Here is a 21,662-nt window from a genome sequence, read left to right on the forward strand (position 1 = left end):
ATTTATATACATTCTGTAGAAGTTCAGGAGTGGGTGTATATGTACAGTATACTCTACGTAAATATCTGTTACATAAATATATATATATACACACACACGCATATATATACACATATGTATAGAGAGATATACCAATATGCATATATATCCACATGTTGACATAGAAAGCTATTTTGTTTTTATAAAAATCTATGCATCTAAGAGTATCTTCCACTCCAGACCATGAACTGATGTGAATTACAATAAAAAATTGACAATTATGGCACAAAGAAAATCTCCCTCAAAATGCAAGTCATGCTCTAGTGTCGTTCTGCTTTTTAAAGACCTTTAGCAATTTCTCTAAGAAGCTTGAAGCTCAAAGTCAACCTTTACACTTGGTTTCTTTTGAATTAATTTGTATTGTTATTGCATAAATATACCATCTGTCCAACATAAAATACCGCTAAAATCAGCCTATGAGATTTGTTGGTGCAATATTTAACCCTTTCCAGCTCTCCCAAAGACAGACCCTCATCTCATTCCCCTAGTGCCAACCCAGAATGCTTTCTAATATGTGCACAGACACATTTGACACTGTCCATTCAGGTGAGGAAAGGGTTAATAATACTGCCCAGTTGTGTCTTATCATAAAATGGCCACTTGCAAACAACTAACCGCACGAACGCCCAGCCCAGATTTCAGCTAGTTTTGGAGGTTGGGAGTACATTTTTCGCTTGTTGGGGAGGGGACGGGATTTCTTTCAAAGGTCCCCAGCCCTGCCAGTTCCTCAAAGCCCAATCTCGCCTTGCTGTCTGAACGCTAAGACTGAATGGGATGCTTGTAACGTTCAGGGAGAAGATGAAATGGGCAGTGAAGTGGCAGATCTGGGAACCTTTGCTGGCCCTGCTTCATTCAGAGGTTACAGGCAAGGGAGGGAACAAAGAAAGGTACATGGAAAGAAAAATAAGAGTTATGCTTGTGGAATCTAATAAATGATAACACAGGACTCTGCACAAAAAAAAAAAAAAAGAACAAATTGACACAGGAGAGCCTGAGCTAGAGGGCTTCTGAGCATTGCTTCTCTCGTTTAACACACTAATGCTCAGCATATCTCAGGATACAACCCGTAAGAGGACCTTAGGTTTATAAACGCTACTTATAGTCTTGTGAACATCCATTACTCTGGCATCTGACATGGGCAAGAGCTATCATACCAGTGCTATTACATATCTTACGCCATGCTGACCTTCTCTCAGGAAATAAAGGCCAGAAATAATAGCACCATGTTACTGGACCCCCTGTCTGGACATCTAAAGCTTTGTCTAGCAGGGACGGTCGTATTTACTACAGAGATATGGCCCAGCAAGAGAGATTACACAGAACGGCAGAGAAATATAATGCAGTTTGCTGCTTAAACAGACCAATTTTGTGTCTACTCAGACAAGTGTAGGAAAATTATTTCAGCAGCTGAAACTAAATGCAGTTCTTAAAACGTGAAAGAGGAGAAAGAAAAAGAGTCTCTAAATAAAGAGCTGTAATGAGCAGGGACACACCAATCAGGAGCAGTACAGCCAGAGAGAGTCTGTGTTCAAGCAGAACTTCTCTTGAGAAAATCTGGGTTTGGTTTTGTGCGATTAGGTTTGTCATGTGTCGTCAACCGCAACAGAAAAGTGGGAGCAAACAGCCCTGGAGCAATTGGTACAATCACCGTACAGTGGTGGCTATATCCCTTGTAGGAGCTGGGTGAGGTAAGGGGAGCTCTGAAGTACATGCTGGGGAACTTCACCCTGTGACCTGATGGAGAGTGACAGCAAAAGTGAGAGAGACTCCAAAGTCTCACTGCAAGCAAGCGAGATCAAGAGAGTTGTTACAGCTGGAACAACAGGGGAATTTCTCATGGCTAAACAATAAGTGTGCTGGAAAGGTAAACATGGCTGGTCTGTGGCTGGCAAAATTCATCAAAGTTAGAAACTAAAACCTTTGTTGTGATATTGATGTCTGCACAGAGTTTTGCCTTTTTTTTTTTTTTTTTTCCTCCCCTGCATTGATGCCAAAATAACTGCACCTCCCAGGGCTTACCCCAAAGCTGAGTCATTGGCTTCTCCAGGAAAAGGGATCAACGTTTCAAACTGAAAACCAGTGTAGCCCTTATCCTGGCAGCTAGATTTCTATTTCAAAGGCCAGTAAGAGACCAGGTCACGGAAGGGTTTGCCCTGAGAACTACCATGGAGCTATTAGATCTCCAGATCCTATGAGCAAAAAGGCTCTGCAAGGCCATGCAATGGGGTGCCTGGCAGAAACTCCATAGCACTGCAGAAGAACCAGCTTCTGAACGAGACTTGGTTCCTTTGAATGGTATCAACATGTGGTTACGGACGAGCATTTAAAGCAAGACTAGGAAAAGAAAGATAATTGGGGCCTGACCGCTTCTAAGCCTACTCTAGGTTATTTCCTATGGAAAAGCCAGAGGAGGTCCTGTGCACACTCTTACTGCATGTCACAGTGTGGCTCCTTGCCTTTCTTCCGCTTCCATGCAGTCAGACTGTGCACCCACCTGTAACTAGCAGCTGATAAATACTTTCGCATTTCTATGGCAATTAAAAAAAAAATCAAGGGCCTTTGTACACAATGATTATACAAAAGAAATTTATTAATGAGAAACAGTGTGAACAGCCATACACTTGCAGGTCTGAGTGTTCAATTCACACAAAAGGAAATTTGACATAGAAGTTCACACACATTAAAAGAAGAAAAACAGAAAATGCGTCTGCTCTGTTTGTATATAGAAATGACAAAATAAACTTTGCTTTTGGAAGGCAAAGATGTTTTGACACTCCTGAGGAGATATCTTAGGAAAAGATGGGAGAGAGGGATGACTACAGTTCCTTACAACAGAACTGACCCAGATTAACAGGCAGCAGGCAGTACTTATTCTAGTCACTAGTGCCCTGAAGATGAGCCAGGCCAGCAAGAAAAAGAATTGAAATATTCTTTTATCAAAGTTGGTGACATTGTTATCCTCCCACTCATCAATGGGAGGGGAAAAAAGCGAAGGACCAGCCATTTCTTTGCCTTTCTGCACATCACCTCAGCATCAGAAATTATTCCCAAGCATGTTCCAAGCCATGATTTGCTTAATTTCTCTCTTTCTCTTCTTCCACTCTAGACTCATTTCTTCAGAGTCCTTCTCAACAGAAGGGAGATCTGTATCACATTTGGGCTTCTAATCTTCACACAACAAACACTCAAACTACTGTGAGACGTGCTGTCAACATGCAGATTGCAGCGCCTCAGGCACCCACACTGAAAAGGTCTGAAACAGCTTCCTCACCCTTCTTTCTTAGAGAATTATTCATCACTGCTCTTCCTTTCCCTCCCACCTTCTACAGCAAGCACCCAGCTGCCTGTGCCCACCCACGCCTGCTGTACATGGATCCATCCTGTTTGGTTTGGAGACCGAGTGCTGGGGAGGTGGGTGGGATATGCCAGCCCCTGCAGGCTGCTCTGTACGCTCTGTTCTCAGGGCTGTTTGCTGTGCGGGCCGCAGGCTTCAGGCCTTTGAAGGGTTGAATACCATCTTTTGATTTACCATGGCTGATGGGGTATGGGAAAGCTTTACAACTGAAATACACAGAATAGTTTAAAAAAATAAATAAATAAAGAAATAAAGAAATAAAGAAAAAAACAACATAGGAAAGACCTTAATAACCACACAAATTATAATTAGTAATCAAATGGAACAGTTCAAAGAAGAGAAGAAAGAGACAGCTCTTAGTAATAGCATTAAATGACTTATAAGAAAGGCACAATTATATAACTCACCACTCAAAACAGTCTGTTTACACACACCAGTCAAGGCTTAGACACTCAGGAGGATGCTGACATGTAGCCAGTCAGCACCAAGCATACTCAGGTCTCCAGAAGTGGTGCTGATGACTGTTCCTCACTGGTAAGGGGATTTTGGCAGGGTCAGATAATGAATATTTGGTTCTTTTTTTTGTGACATTTTGGCTATGAACAGTCTCCTTAAAGAGTTAGATGTGATGTACAGTAAACAACCGAAAATGAATGGCTCTGTTAAGGTCATTCCTCCTCAAATTCTGTTTCTTTAACAGCAAGGTGACTTTGATGATTTTGAAATAGGACTTTCCTTCTGTCAAGGATATAACTGACAGCTTTATAAATCTGAAAAGAGAAGAGGTGAAGCTCAATCCAGTTTCCAACAGTGTAAACTACCCTTCAGTTGAGTTGGGCATAGAAGGAGAGTGCTGACAGGTTTCCACTGATGCAGCTTGTAGTCACTTTTAGGGGAAGATTCAACCTCATAAAAGTTTCCAGCTGAGAAGCTGGCAAACCTGGCATACACATTGCTTCAGTCCCTGCAACTACACAAAAATAGCTTTCAGTTAACACAGGGCTTGGTTTCCAGATTTTGTCCCTGTATTAAACTGTCAGTGACACATCTCTTTCCAAACATGTGTAGACCATATATCAATTATTTAGCCATGGCTTTTAGATGCCAGATAGTAAGAGCTGAACAGTCCACCTTTAGGCTAGGTGATGGTGTAACACACCCCAGAAAGTGTTAAAAGCGTTAAATTGGACCAATGCCAATCAGGCACACAATGTTGACAGGCCCTGAGGGAAAATATTGTCTGTTAGCATGATATAAGGAAAACTGGAAAGGAAAGAGTATGTTGTAAAAAATTCTACGTATATTCAGGGAAATCTAAATATACTTTCCTGGTATTCACATAGGGTTTAAGTCTAGGAGGCCCTGAACAGCCAGAAGGAGCAATTCCCCCTGTTCTCATTGATTTTAAAGGCAGATGAAGATATAACACAGAAAAACAAGTGGTACTTTTCTCAGAAGAAAAAGTTATATTTTTTTTTATGAAGTCTGGCAGTTTTCATGCTGTAGTACTTTTAATGCAGGAGTATCAAAGGCGACAGAAGCATCACTTACTATAATACTACAACATCTCTGGCAGGATGCAAAGTAGTCTCTCTTCAACAAAGAGAGAAACTAAGGCATGCAAGGTAAAAGAACTGGCTCTGGGTTACAAGGGGGTAGTGTAGAGCTAAGCAGATACTCAGCTGCCCCATCACTTCCTCAACAGAAGCACGGCACTGCCAGTCTTCCAGTGATTAAGTTTATTCTCTGAGAAGAAAATGGCTAGTGGTAATTGCCAAGAAAGGAAACAGTGAAGAAAAAAAAAAAATCTCATTTTTCCAGATTATTAGCACCAGTTGTATTAGATCAGAAGAAAACACAGACACATATACACACACACGCACCGGAGTTTTGTGGAAGATTCTCTTTTCACATATGAGACTGCTCAACAGCAATTCTTTTGAGCTGTTCTCCAGAGAAACCCTGCAAATCTATGAAATTTTCCTTCACTTAAAGTTAATATAGGCGGAGATGGCTATCATCAGAGTGCTGATTCTCTTTATTTGAGAAATTACTGTCATAGCCAAAGTTTATCTATTCCCTCTGTTCGCTAGGCCAGTCTAGATAGCACAGCAACTGCTCCTATGCTAGCTAGACACTCAATAGCGCTTTACACTTCTTCAGTCAAGCTAAGCAGAACATATATATATATATATATTCCAAACAGGAACTCTATAACACTACTTTTTTTTTTTTTTTAAAAGCAAGGGTTTCTATAGCCCTTTAGATGGAGACTCTTTGCTTTTAAGAGATATGAACTTGTTGAAATGAATCTTCTTCTCTTTGCTTTTTTATTCCAAACGCAGATATTAAGGTCTGACTTGCACTTTCAAAGCCAGAAATACACTAGAAGCAATTTTTAAAAACAAGCTAGTTCCAGAGGACAAATGCTGGACAACATATCGCCCAGGTAAGGATGAGGAACCCTAAAATCACCACTCAAGTTCATCTGTGCTACAGCAAGACCTTAATAAACTTAAAATATCTAAGCTAGGACAGGAGTTAAAAAAAACAAGAGCCACTACTACATGTGTCAGTGTATAATACTTCTTTTGCTCTCTACAAACAAAGCTAGCACATGGCTTGCTCCTGATATCACCATAGCAAGGCTTTGAAGATGCTGACACTGTTAGCTCAAAAAATGTGAAACTTGTTCCAGTGGGGCTTAGAATTTGAAAGTTGACACAAGTCTTCACAGGCCACGTACACATCTTCATAGAGAGTCCTCTACATACTAGATTATGTTTTATATTTCACAGTATCATGATAGTTCTGCCTCTTTGACTCAGAATCTCTGTTACTTACATTCCTGAATTCACCGGAAACAAGTTGCATCAGTGAAAAGTGAAAGCAAGCTTCAAGTCGTGCACATTCATTCTTTTAAAAAGCTTATTTGTCATTCAGTACAATACTTAAACAATGTCAAGAAAATGGATTGAGGTTAATCTAATGGCATGTTCATTCTGAATTATTTTTTTTTCCACTGTTGTTATTGTTGGATTTGTTTTTTTTTTTTAATAATTTTCTGGGAAAGCGTAACTCTAAGGAGACAAAACACGACCCTTTGGAATGAGGGGGAATGCATTTTTATTATTGTCATCTTCATTTTAATAAAGATACAATTTAAAAAACTAGGCATTTTTACCAGATATAAAAAGCCCTAAAGGCTGAAACATATAGCAATTAGAAAATAGAAATAATTAGCAAATTAGTAAAATAGACCAGGCTGTATCAAATGCTGACCAATTCTGTAAAGGGCGTGGGATTCACAGGACTTCTGCTTGCCACCATACCCATTTTGCTTCCTTCCCATGTTTGTGTTTGACTGTTTTGAGTGATGCTAAATGAATGAGGGATGTAACTAATCAAAAGATGGACCAAGCAGCATGTCTCACACAGAGCTCACGAGTCCCAGACCAAGAAAGGAAACTTAAAAACTTAAAAATCAGCACTGCCCAAAACAAAGAACTGACAGCAAATCTCCATGCAGTAATGCAGAAGAGAATTTCTCTCCGCAACAGAATATCATTATGAGGGTCTCAGCAGTTATTTTAGAAATCAATCCAATCAAACCAACAAAAATTAAACAAAGTTATTTTAAAAAAACACTAATCACAAGCCCAAACTAACAGTGAAGGGGCAGTGGAAGGTTTTTATACGATACCTAAATTGACCATAAGTTTGACACGGCCTCCATCCAGCTCCAGGCGCAGAGTGTCAGCAGAGTCTCGTGACGTGGTTGCCATCAACAGCCCATAAGCGCGCTGGGACATGAAACGGAAGGACACATCTTCTGCTTCTGTATGCATGACCATAGGCATGATGATCTTCATGTACATGCTACCATCATAGCTCAAGATAGAGGCCTCTGCAAGGAATCAGCAAACAATTGCAAAAAATTAAAACAAGTTACAGCTCTATGCAATCTTCACTCCTGAAGAACCTTGACATCTATCACAAGGCACTGCCTTTACAGAAACCACAGAAAGGTATGGAACTGGGGAAAAACACAGCAACTGTTCAACTGCATCCAGTAACCCTGTGTGACAAGCATGAGCAGCAAACATAAAGAAATTGTATTGACCACAACTGGAGGCAGCAGTACCCATGGAGACACAATACCCAAGGACAAGTGCGTTAGCACAGGGCCCTTTTGTAATAATGAGCTGGCAAAGCCTCAGTTTTCACATCTTCCAGAAAATGCAATTTCCTCCATTAGTCCAGCCTTCCCTAGCACTAGCTGTAATGACTACTTTAAAAAAAGCCTACAACATTTCTACTAGAGTACTTAGTCTTGTTTAAAGGCTCAGAGTTCCCATTTCTGGCACTCTTAAGAGTGCTTATTTGGCGAGGAACTTCATTTCATTGCTAGCACTCTAAAGAAAAACAACACCTGTATGAAGCAAGTTTCCTAACAGTTCTTTTCTACATGAGATTTGTGTCGGTTTGTGATTTTATATTTTCTCCCTCCTTACAAACAACTAATGTTAGTAGAGCTCTGTTGACACAACCGATGGCACTGCAATGCAAATAAAGAAAGGAACAAACCAAACTACATTGTAAGTTTAAGTGTCATTCAAACACAAGAAAAGTCAGGAGGAGGCACAATGAAAGCTAGGAGGAGAAAAAAGAAAAAAAAAAAAACAGCACGGAAATAAATTCTATTTTGCTATCATCTCTGACGATGTCAAAGAAAATGGGAAGTTCAGCTGAGGAAAGGACTTGTAGTACTTAACATTCTCTATTTGTTCAGGGTCTTGCCTGCAGAAACTGATATACTTCTCTAAGGAAACAGAATTAAAGTCTTGTGATAGAACTGCAGCAACTACTACAGCATGGCAATCATTGTTTCAGTCCGGGAATACGCCCCAAAGCATTTTTATCTGGAAAATTTACAAATCTACATAAATATATTAATTCAAGAATCATAGCGTTCCTTCTCCCTGCAGCCAACGCCTGTCAAAGGCAGAGCTGTAGAGATTGCTCCATGTAGGACTTCTACCACAAAACTACATATGAAAATCCCAGAGGTTAAAAAGAAGACCACGTGCTCCCTAGGCACGTGGGAGGATTGCTCCATGAAGCACTCTTACTAGTGCCCCATTCAGTTTAGCTACAGTTTTCTCAAACAGTTGGGATTATTGTCAGGCCCACACACACACCCCACAAAGCTAACACCCCAACTGCAACAACATGCATTTGCAATCTAGATGTTCTCCTTATGTTTCACCCCTTTGTCCCATATTTCCCAGCCAGGCCACTCATGCTGACAGGAGCAGAACTTCTAGAGGGATACAACAAGCTTGGCAGAGCCAATCCTTACAACCCCTCAATGCCTATATGTTAAATGCTAGAGCGGGGTACATGGATGAGAAACTGAGGAAACAGCCATATGTCCATGCTGGAAAGGACCCATGGCTGGCTTCACAATGGCCAGTAACAGAACTGCAGTGTGTAACAAATATGCAAATGAGGAGATAAATAAGGATATAAGTATCAAGCTGATAAAGTGACAGAGGAGATGTGTATATGGTTACAAAACATCTGGTGGGGATCACTGCGGTTGTGCTATTGCAGCAACCCACCACACTAATAGCTGGTACGTAGCACCTCTCTGGTCACAGAACACACAAACTCACCTAGAAGAAAACTTTTCTGGGAGCACCATTAAAACAAGATGGATGTGAACAGCATCCCTCTTCACCAGTTTTCTCAGCTGCACTCCCCGCACACTCTCATGGTCTGTACACACAAAGCTCTCTACACGCAACACCCAGTCAGCCATACGTACACCTTCTGGGTACCAGCTGTCAGTGCTGCCCTGGGGATTCACATCTTCAGTTGGCCAAGACACAGAGAAGGAAAAAAAGCTTATTTTTCAAGGTAGGGGAACAGTTTATTCTTTTTAAAGCACAATTCTCTTTCCCCTCACGTCTGCACTTCTTACTTGCAACCCACAGCTGCAAGCTGGAATTAAATGTACTGTATATTATACATACACTCAAAGGCAATGCGTGTGTACACACAAACCCTCCTTGCTCTCTTTCCTCTCTCTGCGGATTGTATTAGAAAATGCAGTCAAGCATGAAATGGCTCTTTTGACGCCTTCAGCTCAGATATGCCTTGCATGAAACAGTTGCTTGCCCTAGTGCCAGAATAGCTGCAAGAAGGGGGTTGGAGAATATCAGGGCTACAAGTGAGAGTAGGTGACACAAGTGCCCTAGCTCTGCTGCTTCCTTCTCCACAGCATCATGCATTAGGTGCTTTGGAAACACGAGGGGTTTTTGCAGACACTAGAAGAAAGCAAACCAAAAGCATGGTAATAACGACTCTCTTCCCTTCAAAAAGAATTTGTGTCCTTCACCTCCACTGATCCCATTGCCTCAAAATTACTGTATTTAGACAAGAAATCCCAACAATTATTGTTATACTTACATAAGAAGGACCTGAAGAACACCCAGAATTGCTGAAGATGGCACAGAAGTCTAGACAGTGCTTCAACTGACATCCCACAGTAGCCTAAGTCAGGTATTTACTGTCCCTTCTCTGTCTAGTCTGCTACAAACAGGGAGCAATGAATCCTTGTAACAATTAAGCAGATAAAATTAAACAGCCTGAAATAGTTGAAACAGCCTCCTCACAACCATAGGAGATGATGAGTTTCTCTTTTTGTGTGTGCTCTATGCTGATCTGAGCCTGGCTCAGCTCAGACTGCCTATGCACTTGACATCTTTTAAAATTAAAGATATTTCATTCTCACCTTGGAAGTCTTCACCATCTGGAGTATCTGGGAGCTTTTTCAGCATGTCTCCTTGCAAGCTGTTCACTCCAGCTATGAAAATACCTCTTCAGAGAAGAGTATCGCCCTAGTAGCAGTCATACAAATAAAATCTTCTTGACCTGACAGTCAACCCCCAAACTTGAGGAAGGCACATTACAGCTGAGCAACACATACAGCAAATCTGCTCGGCGTAGAATATAACCTGCCAACAAGTAGGTGACCTCAGCCTCCTAGGCACCTGTGCTGGTGACCTCCACCTGAATACAGGCATCCATTCGATTGTCCTTGGCCACCTGCAGCAATAGGTCTGTAATGCTTTTGTTCAGCACCGTAAACACAGGCAGCAGCACAGTTACCCAAGTGCAAAATACATGCACGTTTCTTCCACTCTTCTACTTATAGGTAGCTATTATACTTGGATGTCTCACAGACACATGCATAGGAGCAACAAGTGTAACCACGTTTCAGAGACCCACAGATCTGTACAGACTAAAACATCCAGAGTGGCATTTACTTGCGATCTCAAAGCCAGAAGCTTCATTGCCATTAGCTTGGAGATGTGAAGAGGAAGAAACCAGGTGCTGATTCAAAACCATCCTGACACAATGCCAGAGATGTGTGAAAATCAATATGTTATTAGGAGCGATTAGCTTCCCAGTCTTGTGTTCCGAGACCCTGCCAGCTTTAATTTTACACTCAGCATCCAAAGGAGCAATTCAGTGCTGCTTCCTCACAAGGCTCTGCATAAACCTCCTGCAGAGACGGCAACAGGCGTATTCTTAGAATACAGACAGAAAACTATTCAAGACCTCTTCATGCTCTTTCTCCTGCTTTCTAATCTCTCTCTTGTATTTATCTCCATTCTTTGCCTCTTTCTTTCTTCTCCTTTTTAGTTTTTCTGTAGTCTCCTGTTCTTTCCCCTGCCTCCCAGAATACAGTACAGCTTTCTTCCTGAAATTTCCAGAAAGATGACAGTGCAAATAAAAAAAAAAGAAGGAAAAAAATATGCTCCGTTCACAAAAAGTTTAGCTGAAGTCACCAACAACAGCAGTTCAGGGCACATGACATATTCTCCATAGCTACATCTGTGAGAGCCAGCTATTGCCTCCCACTCCCACCGTGCCGAGTTTCCAGAGACAAGTGTCACCAACTGGAGAGGCACGAGACACTGGGCAAGGAGCAAGTGTGGAAAACAGGTATGTTGGTTCAAAACTACAGGGGAATATAGACCAATTGTTTCCTCCTTATTGCAAAAATTCAAATACCCTTAAAGGAAAAGTGCTAAAACTTTGTATCCACAAACCAGACAAAACGCAGCACAGCTCTTTCCCTCCCATATCCACTAGTAGACACATGGCCATAAATAAAAACAGTCCTGATTTTCTGAAAACCAAAATTACACTTAAAACAAACAAACAAACAAAAAAAACCCCACAAAAACAAACAAAACAAAAACCCAGAGTTGAAAAAAGGTCCTAAAAAAGAAAGATAAATCCTCATTCCTGTCCAAGTGGATTCCATACAGATGAGCTTCAAGAATACAAGTCTGTCAAGTAACTTGGGGAGCCCAAATGTAATAACTTAGACTGAAATCTCACTAAGACACAGGAGATAATGCTCCATTTTTGGTGGGAAAAATAAAATGGGAACTTTAAATGCTCACAAGCAGTTACGACCTTGCATGTCATCCGGCAGGATGGGAGCTGGGAGCTGCGGGGCTCCCAGGCCTGAGGCATCGCTGCCCAGGGCTGCCCCACACATCCAAGGAGGTGAGCACAACAGACCTGCGGATGGTGGCTGGGTTCAACTGAGAGTCCAGCAAACACCATGGCAATGAGGCAGGTCCAGGAGTCAGGCTGGGAAGTTGATCCGCAGGCCAGGACTAAAATCAAGCATCACGATTGCCGGGCAGGGTCATGGTGACAGGGATGGGACTTGGTGGGGCCCATGGCCAGGCAGGGCTGTGGGGAGTTGGAGACCAGCCCTGCTATGGCATCTCTGGGGTAAGGCCTGATGGCCCCAGAGGGCTGACATGGGGTCCTGGGCTAAGGGCAGGATGTAGGAGCACTGGGGAAAGCCGTGCAGGGCCCATCAGTGCCCTAAGGGCGCTGGCGGCGTGGACCCAGTGGTACCATGCTCTGAGACACTGCTCCTTGCTGACTCAGAAGAAAAGTCCACGTTTACTAAATACACTATGACAGTTCTTAGAGCAAATTGGATTTTCACTGGATGTCTCCCATGTAGGTGCCACTGGACCTCACCTTATGTAGCCTGCCAAATAGGAAAGAGTAACTCAAACGGCTGTAAAAGTACTTGACTAGCACTGAGAGGAACAACAACAGAGAACACAGACCCATCCTTAAATACCCACCTAAAGAGAACAACTACATTAGAAATGAGAATGAGTTTTATTAGTCTAGCAAAATACTCCACAAATAATATCAGTAAACAGCCACTGATAGGTTTATTGTGCTACTGTCGTGGTTTTGTTTGGTGGGGGGGGGCCTAGGGTGGTGGCTTCTGTGGGAGGCTGCTGGAGGTCTGCTTTAAAGATTTCAGACTGATACGATGTCAATAGCATTATCATCAATTGTTATGCACGGGAAACTCATGAAGATAAACCAGAAATGTAAAGAACCTCGCTGCTTTTGCTGGTGCTTAATCTCCCTCACAAAGTTTTGTTGCAATATCAATCTCAATTTCGCTTTGCTTCATATTGAGATGACGCCTTCCTTTCCTACTACCAGTGGTAAAGGACCTTCGCACCCTGAAGGTCAGCATGCCACTACCCCAGCTCCCTCACTCTGTTCAAGACTCAGTAAAGCCCTTTCATTGAACTTCTTTTTTTTTTTTTTCTCTAAAACGTGCCTCTTCTGCTTTCACTTCTAGCTTCTCTCCAATTTGTGTACTACTTTCTTAAATTCAAATGCTCCGATTTGAATACTGCATGTCAGTTAAGACCAAACAGGCACTAAAAGTAGAATAATTACATAAGACACCCTTATCAGTATAATGTGTACAAAATATTTCCAAATGAGTAATAAATGAGAGAGATAATAGAGCTAGCTTCAAGGCATTCATCGCATTTTCAGGGATGTAAGAATACTGGTGGAGCAGTAATAATAATTGTCACTTATAAGGCGGCTGCTATAGACAAAAATTGCTACCAGATGTTTACATAGGCCAGATGGTATCCAGATGAATATTTTTCATCAAATACATTTTTTGAAAACTTTGCAAAATTTATTTAATAACATTATTTAAAACATTTCATTACTTATAACATACATTTAAGTCTGAAAATAGCCCAGAAGTGAGGCTGGCTCATATAAAATACAAAATTCCTGAGGAACACCTGAAGTGCAAACTGCACCTATTTATTTATCTAGAAGGTCAGAACAGAATAAATATCCTATTCACCATTTCTCTTTCCCTACCACTGTCTCCTCCCTGCTCCAGTATCTTACATATTTCCTGTCCCTTTCCTTTGTGGTTTTTTTTCCCCATGTACAAGCAGAAACATCAAATTACTGAAGAAAAAAAAAAAAGTATCCTAGTTCAATATTACAAGAAAGTTAAACCATATTAAGATCCTGTAAACTAGTCCTGAAAATTTTCAGCTCAAAGTGGGTGAAATCTTAAGGAATTGGTTAAAACTGTGAAGCTTCCACCATTTTAAGGGAAAACTGCACCAGATTTTGGACTATCTACAACAAAAGTTTCAATGGACACCTAAATTTTAAACTGACCTAGAGAAGGCACATTAGAATTCAGGATCCCAAATCTCCCTCCATTAATAAACCTCAAGCCTTTGCACTCTGGATTCTAGCTTTGTTTAACTTCTGTAATGAACCAACTCTCTAGCTCCCAAGGGTAACCCGTGGCTACCCTACAAAGGAGTGTGTACCAGTTTCCATCAGCATCAGGCTTGGTACATGCTTCCTCTCCTGTCGTCACCACATACAAAAGAGTATAAGTTAATTAAGTGGTGGTGTTAGGTGACAAGTTACAAACAAACAATCAAAAAGCCTTTAATCCACAAAGAAAGGTAAATGTTATCTAATAAACTTTGCATCTCCCTTCTTTGCGCTGTAATCACAAAGAACTGGGCTAGGGAGGAGCTGTAAGAGCACTGAGTAGCACAGTGGAAATATTTGCAGACAGAGGAAACTGTAGCTTGTAAATGTTATTGTTAGCCCTGGGAGGTGAGGAGCGAGGCTATATTGCCATACTGAAGCTTGGCAGAAACACAGGGGAACCAAGAAGGAGCACATGGGCTCTTCAAACTTACTCCAAATGTCATTCTAACATTTACAGAGCTGTGTACAACTACCTGGGAATAAATCTCTGGAAAGAAGGCTAACGGTAGCAGAAGATTGCTCCTCAAAGCCAAGGGGTGTAATGGGGAAGGCATGGGGAAATCTGCTACTAAAATGATAGTCTGAGAGTTTGCATTACATGGGTGATACAGTTTAGAAAGTGATGTGACTTCCATTTAGTCTGAACATCCCCGAGTCCTCTTCATGGCACTACCATGCTGCATGAAGCGTCTGATCACTTTCTTCTCAGTAGTGTTCACTAAGAAACGGAGATTACAGCAAAGATGAAGTTTGGCTCATCTCAGAAGTGAACAGAAAAAAAAAAAAAAGGCAGCAGATGCAATTTCTAAAGAGGGAAACTGCAGCAAACTACAAGGAAAAAAATTACACAACAAGGGTAGCCCCACACTGCAACAGAAAGGCTGTAGAAACTCCACCCCTGAAAATTTTAAAAAACTCAATGGGATAATGCCGTTAACAACCGATTCTGCTCTTGAAGTTGGCCCCACTTGGAGCAGGCGGTTCAGACAGAGACTTCCAGAAATCCCTTTCAACCATGGTTACTCTATGGCAAGTGCCAGAATGCACTCATTTCACTGCATATTGCACCATTTCACAGACATCTCCTTACACCTGCAAGTTACTACTGATCTGAGATGGATCCCCAAATTTCCAGGGCTTTGCTACAAAATCTACAAATGTGGGAAAGCTACTGAAAAGGTAGTTATCACCAGCTCACCATCTTTGAAAAGCAAAAGCTGTAATGTGAACTACGATCATAACTTTGTATAAAAGCACCAACAACTTCCCCTCAGTTCTGGAATACTGGAAAGTAACTTACATAGTCTCTGGCTGTTGGTTTAAGGAAGGTTCACAGCACGGACCAGACAACCTTCAATTTCCTTTTCTTCCTTTTTCTCATCTGACAGCCCCAAAACCCTGAACTTCATAAAGTTCTGGAATAAGTGCTTCGTATACATCAGTATACAAACTGTAGGGTAAACTTGTCCACAAAAGCCACAGATGCATCATAGTGGTTTTGAAAAAAAGCAAGAATTTTTCAACTCAGGAGATCTCTGATTTAGGAGGGGCCAGAAGTGAGACACTGCTACAATGAAAATAAGTAGGAAAAGAAACTGGGTAACTATTTATAACTAATGTAAGGCAAGCAGCTTCATGGAAACAGGAATATCTCAACACGTACAAAGCCTGGCAAATAGGTCATCTTTGCGGGCAGCTCAATACAACAGAGCAGGTAGCAATTAGGAGGGTAACAACAGCACACATGCTGTGGAAAAATACATGTAATAACACGTAGTTTAGGGTTTCAGACAACAACTTCCAAACTTAAAACACAAGATAAACTAAGCTGAGTTTATAATACTAGGACCTGGGGGAAGGTCCTTTCAGAGCCTTTTCTTCTATCGCAGAGCTGCTGCTTTTTCAAAAAACATTTGCAAAACCACTAATCCCAGGGTGGTGCCTGCCTGACAGCAACGCTCAGTCAGTGCAGCACAGACAGCGCAGACATGATGACACTGGTTTCCAGGCATCCCACAGGCTCTGTCCGCTCCTAATAAAGCCATCAGCAGATATGCAATCGCCAGGGCTGCCCACACAGCTAATTGCAACCACTGTCCAATTATTGTAACCATGTTAAAGAGGAAAAGAGAAGCAGAAACTAGAGGTTGGCTAGGATGGCAGTTGATATTGCCAAGACCATGAAGGCTGAAGCAAGAGACACATATTCAAGCCTGTAAATTTCAGTAGCAGATAAAAGAAAAAGTCTTACTTTCAAATAATATGCTCTGCCTTTTGAAAACATGATTGTCCTGCAGACCAAATTCTACTGTATGACTCTGGTACCCGTGAAGAAATGTATATTAAAAAAAAGGACTTTCAGATAAAAAAAAGGAAGAAAGAAAGAATTGACACAGGCATGTATGGTGCTTCTGTTCTAATGATGACTCAAATTACCCAGAATTTCCTTGTTTAGACAATTAAAGGAATGTCCATCAGCTGTCGCTGACTCCAAACATGATCAAGTGCAGTTTCTCTCTTACAAAATCCATATCTCTTGGTAAGCACAGTTACCAATTCATAATCGAAAACACTGTTATAATTATACAAAATCATACAGTTATTAAACTCCTACAAACCTATCTCAAGTGTTGAAGGCTGTCATGCAGGATCTTCTAAGTGCATAGACTAGCATTCAATAGATAGGTTTACATACAACAGCAGCTAGCCCAAACCCTCCATCCAAAATGAAAATATTTATATTCATGGAGAAGACAGTTCCGTTAATCTTTTTCTTCTCTGAGCTCCAAGAGCCTCCAATGATCTCGATGGGAATTGTAAAAGATAATAAATACTACTTCTTGGGGAAATTGTAAAGGTTTAGTCAGCGTTGGCAAATTCCAAGAGATCTTCCAGTCAAAAGAACTGTAGATGTACAAATTATGAAAGCAGCTGTGACCCACTGTGCCGCCCATTTTATTCCCTTTGAAGTTCAGGGCAGCAGTTAGAATACAATGAAGTGTGTCATACTCCAAGAGCACCAGCCTCACACCACAGTTAAGTAAAGCTGAATCTTTCTCAGCTGCTTCTATCAGTAGACCTGCTGAGATAGTTCCTGAGGCCTGAGTCTATTCCAATTCAAAACAAGACCAAATCTGGAAATCACAGGGTGTCTTAGAATAAAAATGTCATTTCTGTGCAGACGATTTTCAAATCACTTTCTACAGTATGACTTCTGCTGAAATGCTTGGATCTCTCCTGCTTCTAACTGAAACTGGAAAGTAGTCACATCATCACTCCATATCAAGACATTCACATCCACTTTTAGATAAGATGTGAGAATGTGCCCACATCCTGTATTATTCACTTTATACTAGACATAATGGAAAACTCCAAGTTAAGAGAGTTTTAATGGTGAACAGCCTGCTATTTATCCCATCTAAAGCACTTCTGTCCACTGTAATAAAGACCAGAGGGACATTTACTCTCAAGATTGCTAGCAACAAACCAGATGTGATGTATTTTGTTAAAACATTTCTGATCTATTACATCAAATTATGGCAGATTAAATGCAGCCCATCAGGGAAAAGGGTTTCCTCAGACTTGTAAATTGACTCAAACACAAAATTCAGTGTCTGCACCTCCTGCATGACATCACTTCCCGTGCAACTTCTTCACTCAATGCTCGGCAGAGTATCTGCAGAATAAACTGCCTGGGAAGGAATTTCACAATAAGTGGTCAGGTAATAAAAAGCTTCATTTCACCATGGTGTTCTCAGATTCTCTAGGTTCCTGAACAACCTCTTATGTGCTAAACCTGAAAGTCACACAGAGTAATAGTGAGGAAGAATTGGTTCCCCCAGTGCATCAGCATTAGCCCTTGTATGTTCAGAACAGCAGTAGGATGATACAGATACAGTCAAAATCCCCGTCCCAAGGGTGGGAAGAAAAATTCAAACATCAACCACTCATTCCTGAAGACCAGAGTTCAGAAATAGCTTAGAGAAAAACAGGAGTTTTGTATTCTGCACCTAAAAATAGGTTTTTCCACATCCTAAAATTGCTGTTTAGAATGACCCACAGGGCTGCCTGTGCTCTGAGGAAGTCCGGGACAGAGGGAGGAATCACAACCTATCACTAGTACAATATGTTTCCTAACCTGAGTGGCAAATAGTAAATTCAATCTCTGAGAATAGATTCTGAATTCTAATGAAAATGTAGGTGTTTGATAAAAAAGTCAACAGCCACAGCCTTAATGCTCTGTACAGTGGAAACTGTTTGCTTTCACCTAAAATGTCTCCCAGACTCTAAAGTGCAGGAAAGATGGACCTAGGAGAGTAAATTGCAAAAGCCATTCCATTTAGCCGAGTGGGATCACAGGTAAGGTCAGGGCAGTTAATCACTACCTATTTGCTGAAAATTACCCATAAAGGTAATTAGATGCACAATTCTCTTACAGCAATTAGCTCTTGTTGATATGAATATTAAATTAGTACCTAGTAAGAGTTAACTCTGTAATGAAAGGAAAGGAATGAATCAGAACAAAGAGAACATTCAAAGACGGAAGCCAGGATAAGTTTGAGGGATGGCCAGATGTTCAAATGTATGTTTGGAGGACTGGAGAACAGTTTCACACGTATTATTTGGCCAAACCTCTAAAGCATATCACAGAAAGTGAGATTATTAGAACAGAGCCCAGTAAAAGCAGATGGGAGCATGGCTATCAGATTAGCTTTGTATAAAGGCTATTGCAAATCCATCATGAGGTTTTTCAGGCTCTGAGACACAGCCTGACTAGAACTAGACCTACCAGCAAATTGTGTTTACTACGGAGATTAAATTTTTTCTCTTCCTTCATTATACAAGCTCAAAAAAACAGGCGGAGGGGAAGAATCTGACATTTTCTACTCTTTCAAATCGTATTTCTCTATAGTGATAAAAGCCATTAATCATTACCAATGAGAACTGGGGAGAGGGGGAGGGAAGTAATTACAACATCTGAGGGCATTCTTTCAGTTTTTCAACAATTTGTTGTTTCAGTGATATCTAACCTCTCCTCTTGGGTTTTCCACAGTCCATACCCCTACTGTTTCTGCACCCATAGGAAAGGGATGAGAAAGCCAGGCTGCAACTCTGAAAAGGCAGCCTTCAGCTGCAGGGAGAGCAGGGTTCAGGTGTTGATCAGGCAAGCAGGGGCAGTTAGGAGCAGCCCCACTTACACGCCTCTCACATCTGCCCACATTTCAAAGGAGTCACACAACCAAGCACAGGAGATAACAAGCAGTAAAGCTCTGCAGTAAGGACAGAGTGGCGGGGGAAGCCCACAGCTGTTATTTGGGCTGAAGTATGCTATAGTGGAGCCGCATGTGAAACTGGTATCAAGTCTTTGGGTCATAGGTGGACAAAATTTGGAAAATATTCATGACCCCATCCAGAAGCCTTCCCACAAGAGATGCAAAGCTAAATCAAAGCCAATATAAGGAAAAAGAAGAACTTATAGTCTAGAGGCTTCTACTTGTTAGAGGATCCTGTACAATTTCAGAAATTATTTAGACAAACATTTCATAATGACAGGAACTGTTTGATCCTGAATGTAACAGCTGCCTATAGGGACACCTTCAGTTCAAAACTAAGTACATTGCAAAAGAAATAATCTAAAATCAGTTAGCTGTATGTACTTCACCTGTCAGATTTCCCCCTCCTACTGTTTGTGGCATCAGAATATGGCATTTCTTTTTTCCCCGTCTTTTGTATTTTTCTTTCTCCTGTTACTGTGCAAAAGGCCTATAAAAAGAACAGCAAAACTGCCCGGTTACTTGCACAAGGCAGTAAACAGAGCACATGTGATAATCCCTACCTGTTAAACAGAAATCAAATTTCACTATATTTTTCAAACCTGTTCTCCTTCCAATTTCCAGCCAACTTTGGAAAACAACAAAACATAATACGCACAGTGCTGCCAAACACACAATATCATTATCTCAAATGAGAGTTAAGGGGCTGACTTTGCCTTAACAGCAATTTTATCATGTCAGAACAACATTCTGCACGATATTAAAGCACTAAGGGTTGTATCTAGTCACATTGCACCCTTTCTCCTGGGAAACACATGGTTACACCTGCTGCCACTTGGTCTTCCAGAGCATATTGCTACATCTTCACACTGTCACCTCCACACAGAGAGGAACACAACAGAAAAAGAGAACCAAAGGAAAGCAGGTAAAGCTCTTACTTTCCCAAACAGAAGACCAAGCTCTGAGCAACTAAGAATATGACAGCTATGGGGTTTGATCAACAGTAGCAGTAACCAGGTGTTCTGATTTTGTTTAGTGAGGGGGGGCCTAAGGTGGCAGCTTCTGTAGGAAACTGCTAGAAGTTGCTCCCCTTTGTTCAGTGGACTGGGCTGGGCCTAGGGTGGACCCACTGCTGGCCAAGGCCAAGCCAATTGGTAGCAGAATGTTCCATGATAACACTTCTGTGATAACGGGAAAACAGAAAAAAAAAAGCAGAGAAGATGTGAAGACACTAAGCAGGGGCAGAGAGGGGGAGGCGCCAGCCTCATGGGCCTTGCAGGCCTCACCCTCTGGCCTCTCGCCGGGCAAATCACTGGGCCCAACTTGGCCCGGCCCAGCTGCAAGAAGTGGAGAGGAGATGAGATGTGAATGAAATGTGAAGAGAACCTGAGAGGTCTCTGCCAGCCTGTTGTGAAAAATTTTTCTTGTTAGAGGAACGGCTGCAGACGCCAAGGTCAGTGAAGGAGGGGGAGGAGTACTGTGGCTCCTGGCCAAGATTCCCCTGCAGCCTGTGGTGATGACCATGGTGGAGCAGGTTGCCCCCCTGCAGCCCATGGAGAAGCAGAGATCCCCCCTGCAGCCCATGGAGGACCCCACACCAGGGCAGGTGGATGCGTGAAGGAGGCTGTGGCCCGTGAAGGGCCCGTGCTGGGGCAGCCGTTCTGGAGGGACTGCACCCATGGAAGAGATGACCCAAGCCAGAGCAGTTTCACAAAGGACTGTGGCATATGGGTGGGACCCCACAATGAAGCAAGGGAGGAATGTGAGGAGTTCCTTCCCCAACCATGAAGCAGCAGCGTAAAACAACGTGTGATGGACTGACCATAACCCCCATTCCCTCTTCCCCACTGTGCCGCTCGGGGGTGGCGGGGGGGAAGGTAGTAGAGATAATGTTAAGCCCAGGAAGAGGGAGCGGTGGGGAAAGGTTATCTTGTTCTCTGTCTCATTATCCTGCTTTGGTTTTAGAAAATAAATGAATAATTTTCCCCAAGTCGAGTCTGTTTTGCCCGTAACGGTAACTTTAAGGATTTCTCTCTGTCCTTGTCTCAAACCTCGAGCCATTTTTCTCATATTATCTCTCCCTATTCTCTCAGAGGGTGGGGGGAGTGAGAGAGAGACTGCTGAGGCCACAGCTGGGGCTAAACTACGACACCGGGCAAAGTGAAACCTGTGTGTTATGCACCAGGCAGGTGCCATTTTACTATAAAAATCCTACAAAATGCAAACTTTTTCCATAACATCTCAGTCATTATGGCTCAGCTTTACCTTGGAGTTACTGTATTTGGAGAGGAAGAACAGGCTTGTTCAGTCTTTAG

General features: G+C 41.9%; 1 protein-coding gene across 1 annotated transcript in view; it reads right to left on the bottom strand.

Moving 5' to 3' along the window:
- The window catches only part of NRXN3 (neurexin 3), a 1,051,320-nt gene that overhangs the window by 677,299 nt on the left and 352,359 nt on the right, over window positions 1–21,662 (bottom strand). Inside the window, exon 10 of the mRNA XM_086748180.1 lies at window positions 7,098–7,301. Within this exon, the coding sequence (XP_086604306.1) occupies window positions 7,098–7,301 (204 nt within the window). The remainder of the gene's footprint in view (window positions 1–7,097; window positions 7,302–21,662) is intronic.

The sequence above is a fragment of the Chlamydotis macqueenii genome, chromosome 5, assembly GCF_036417535.1.
Source record: "Chlamydotis macqueenii isolate bChlMac1 chromosome 5, bChlMac1.mat, whole genome shotgun sequence".
Lineage (NCBI taxonomy): Eukaryota > Metazoa > Chordata > Aves > Otidiformes > Otididae > Chlamydotis > Chlamydotis macqueenii.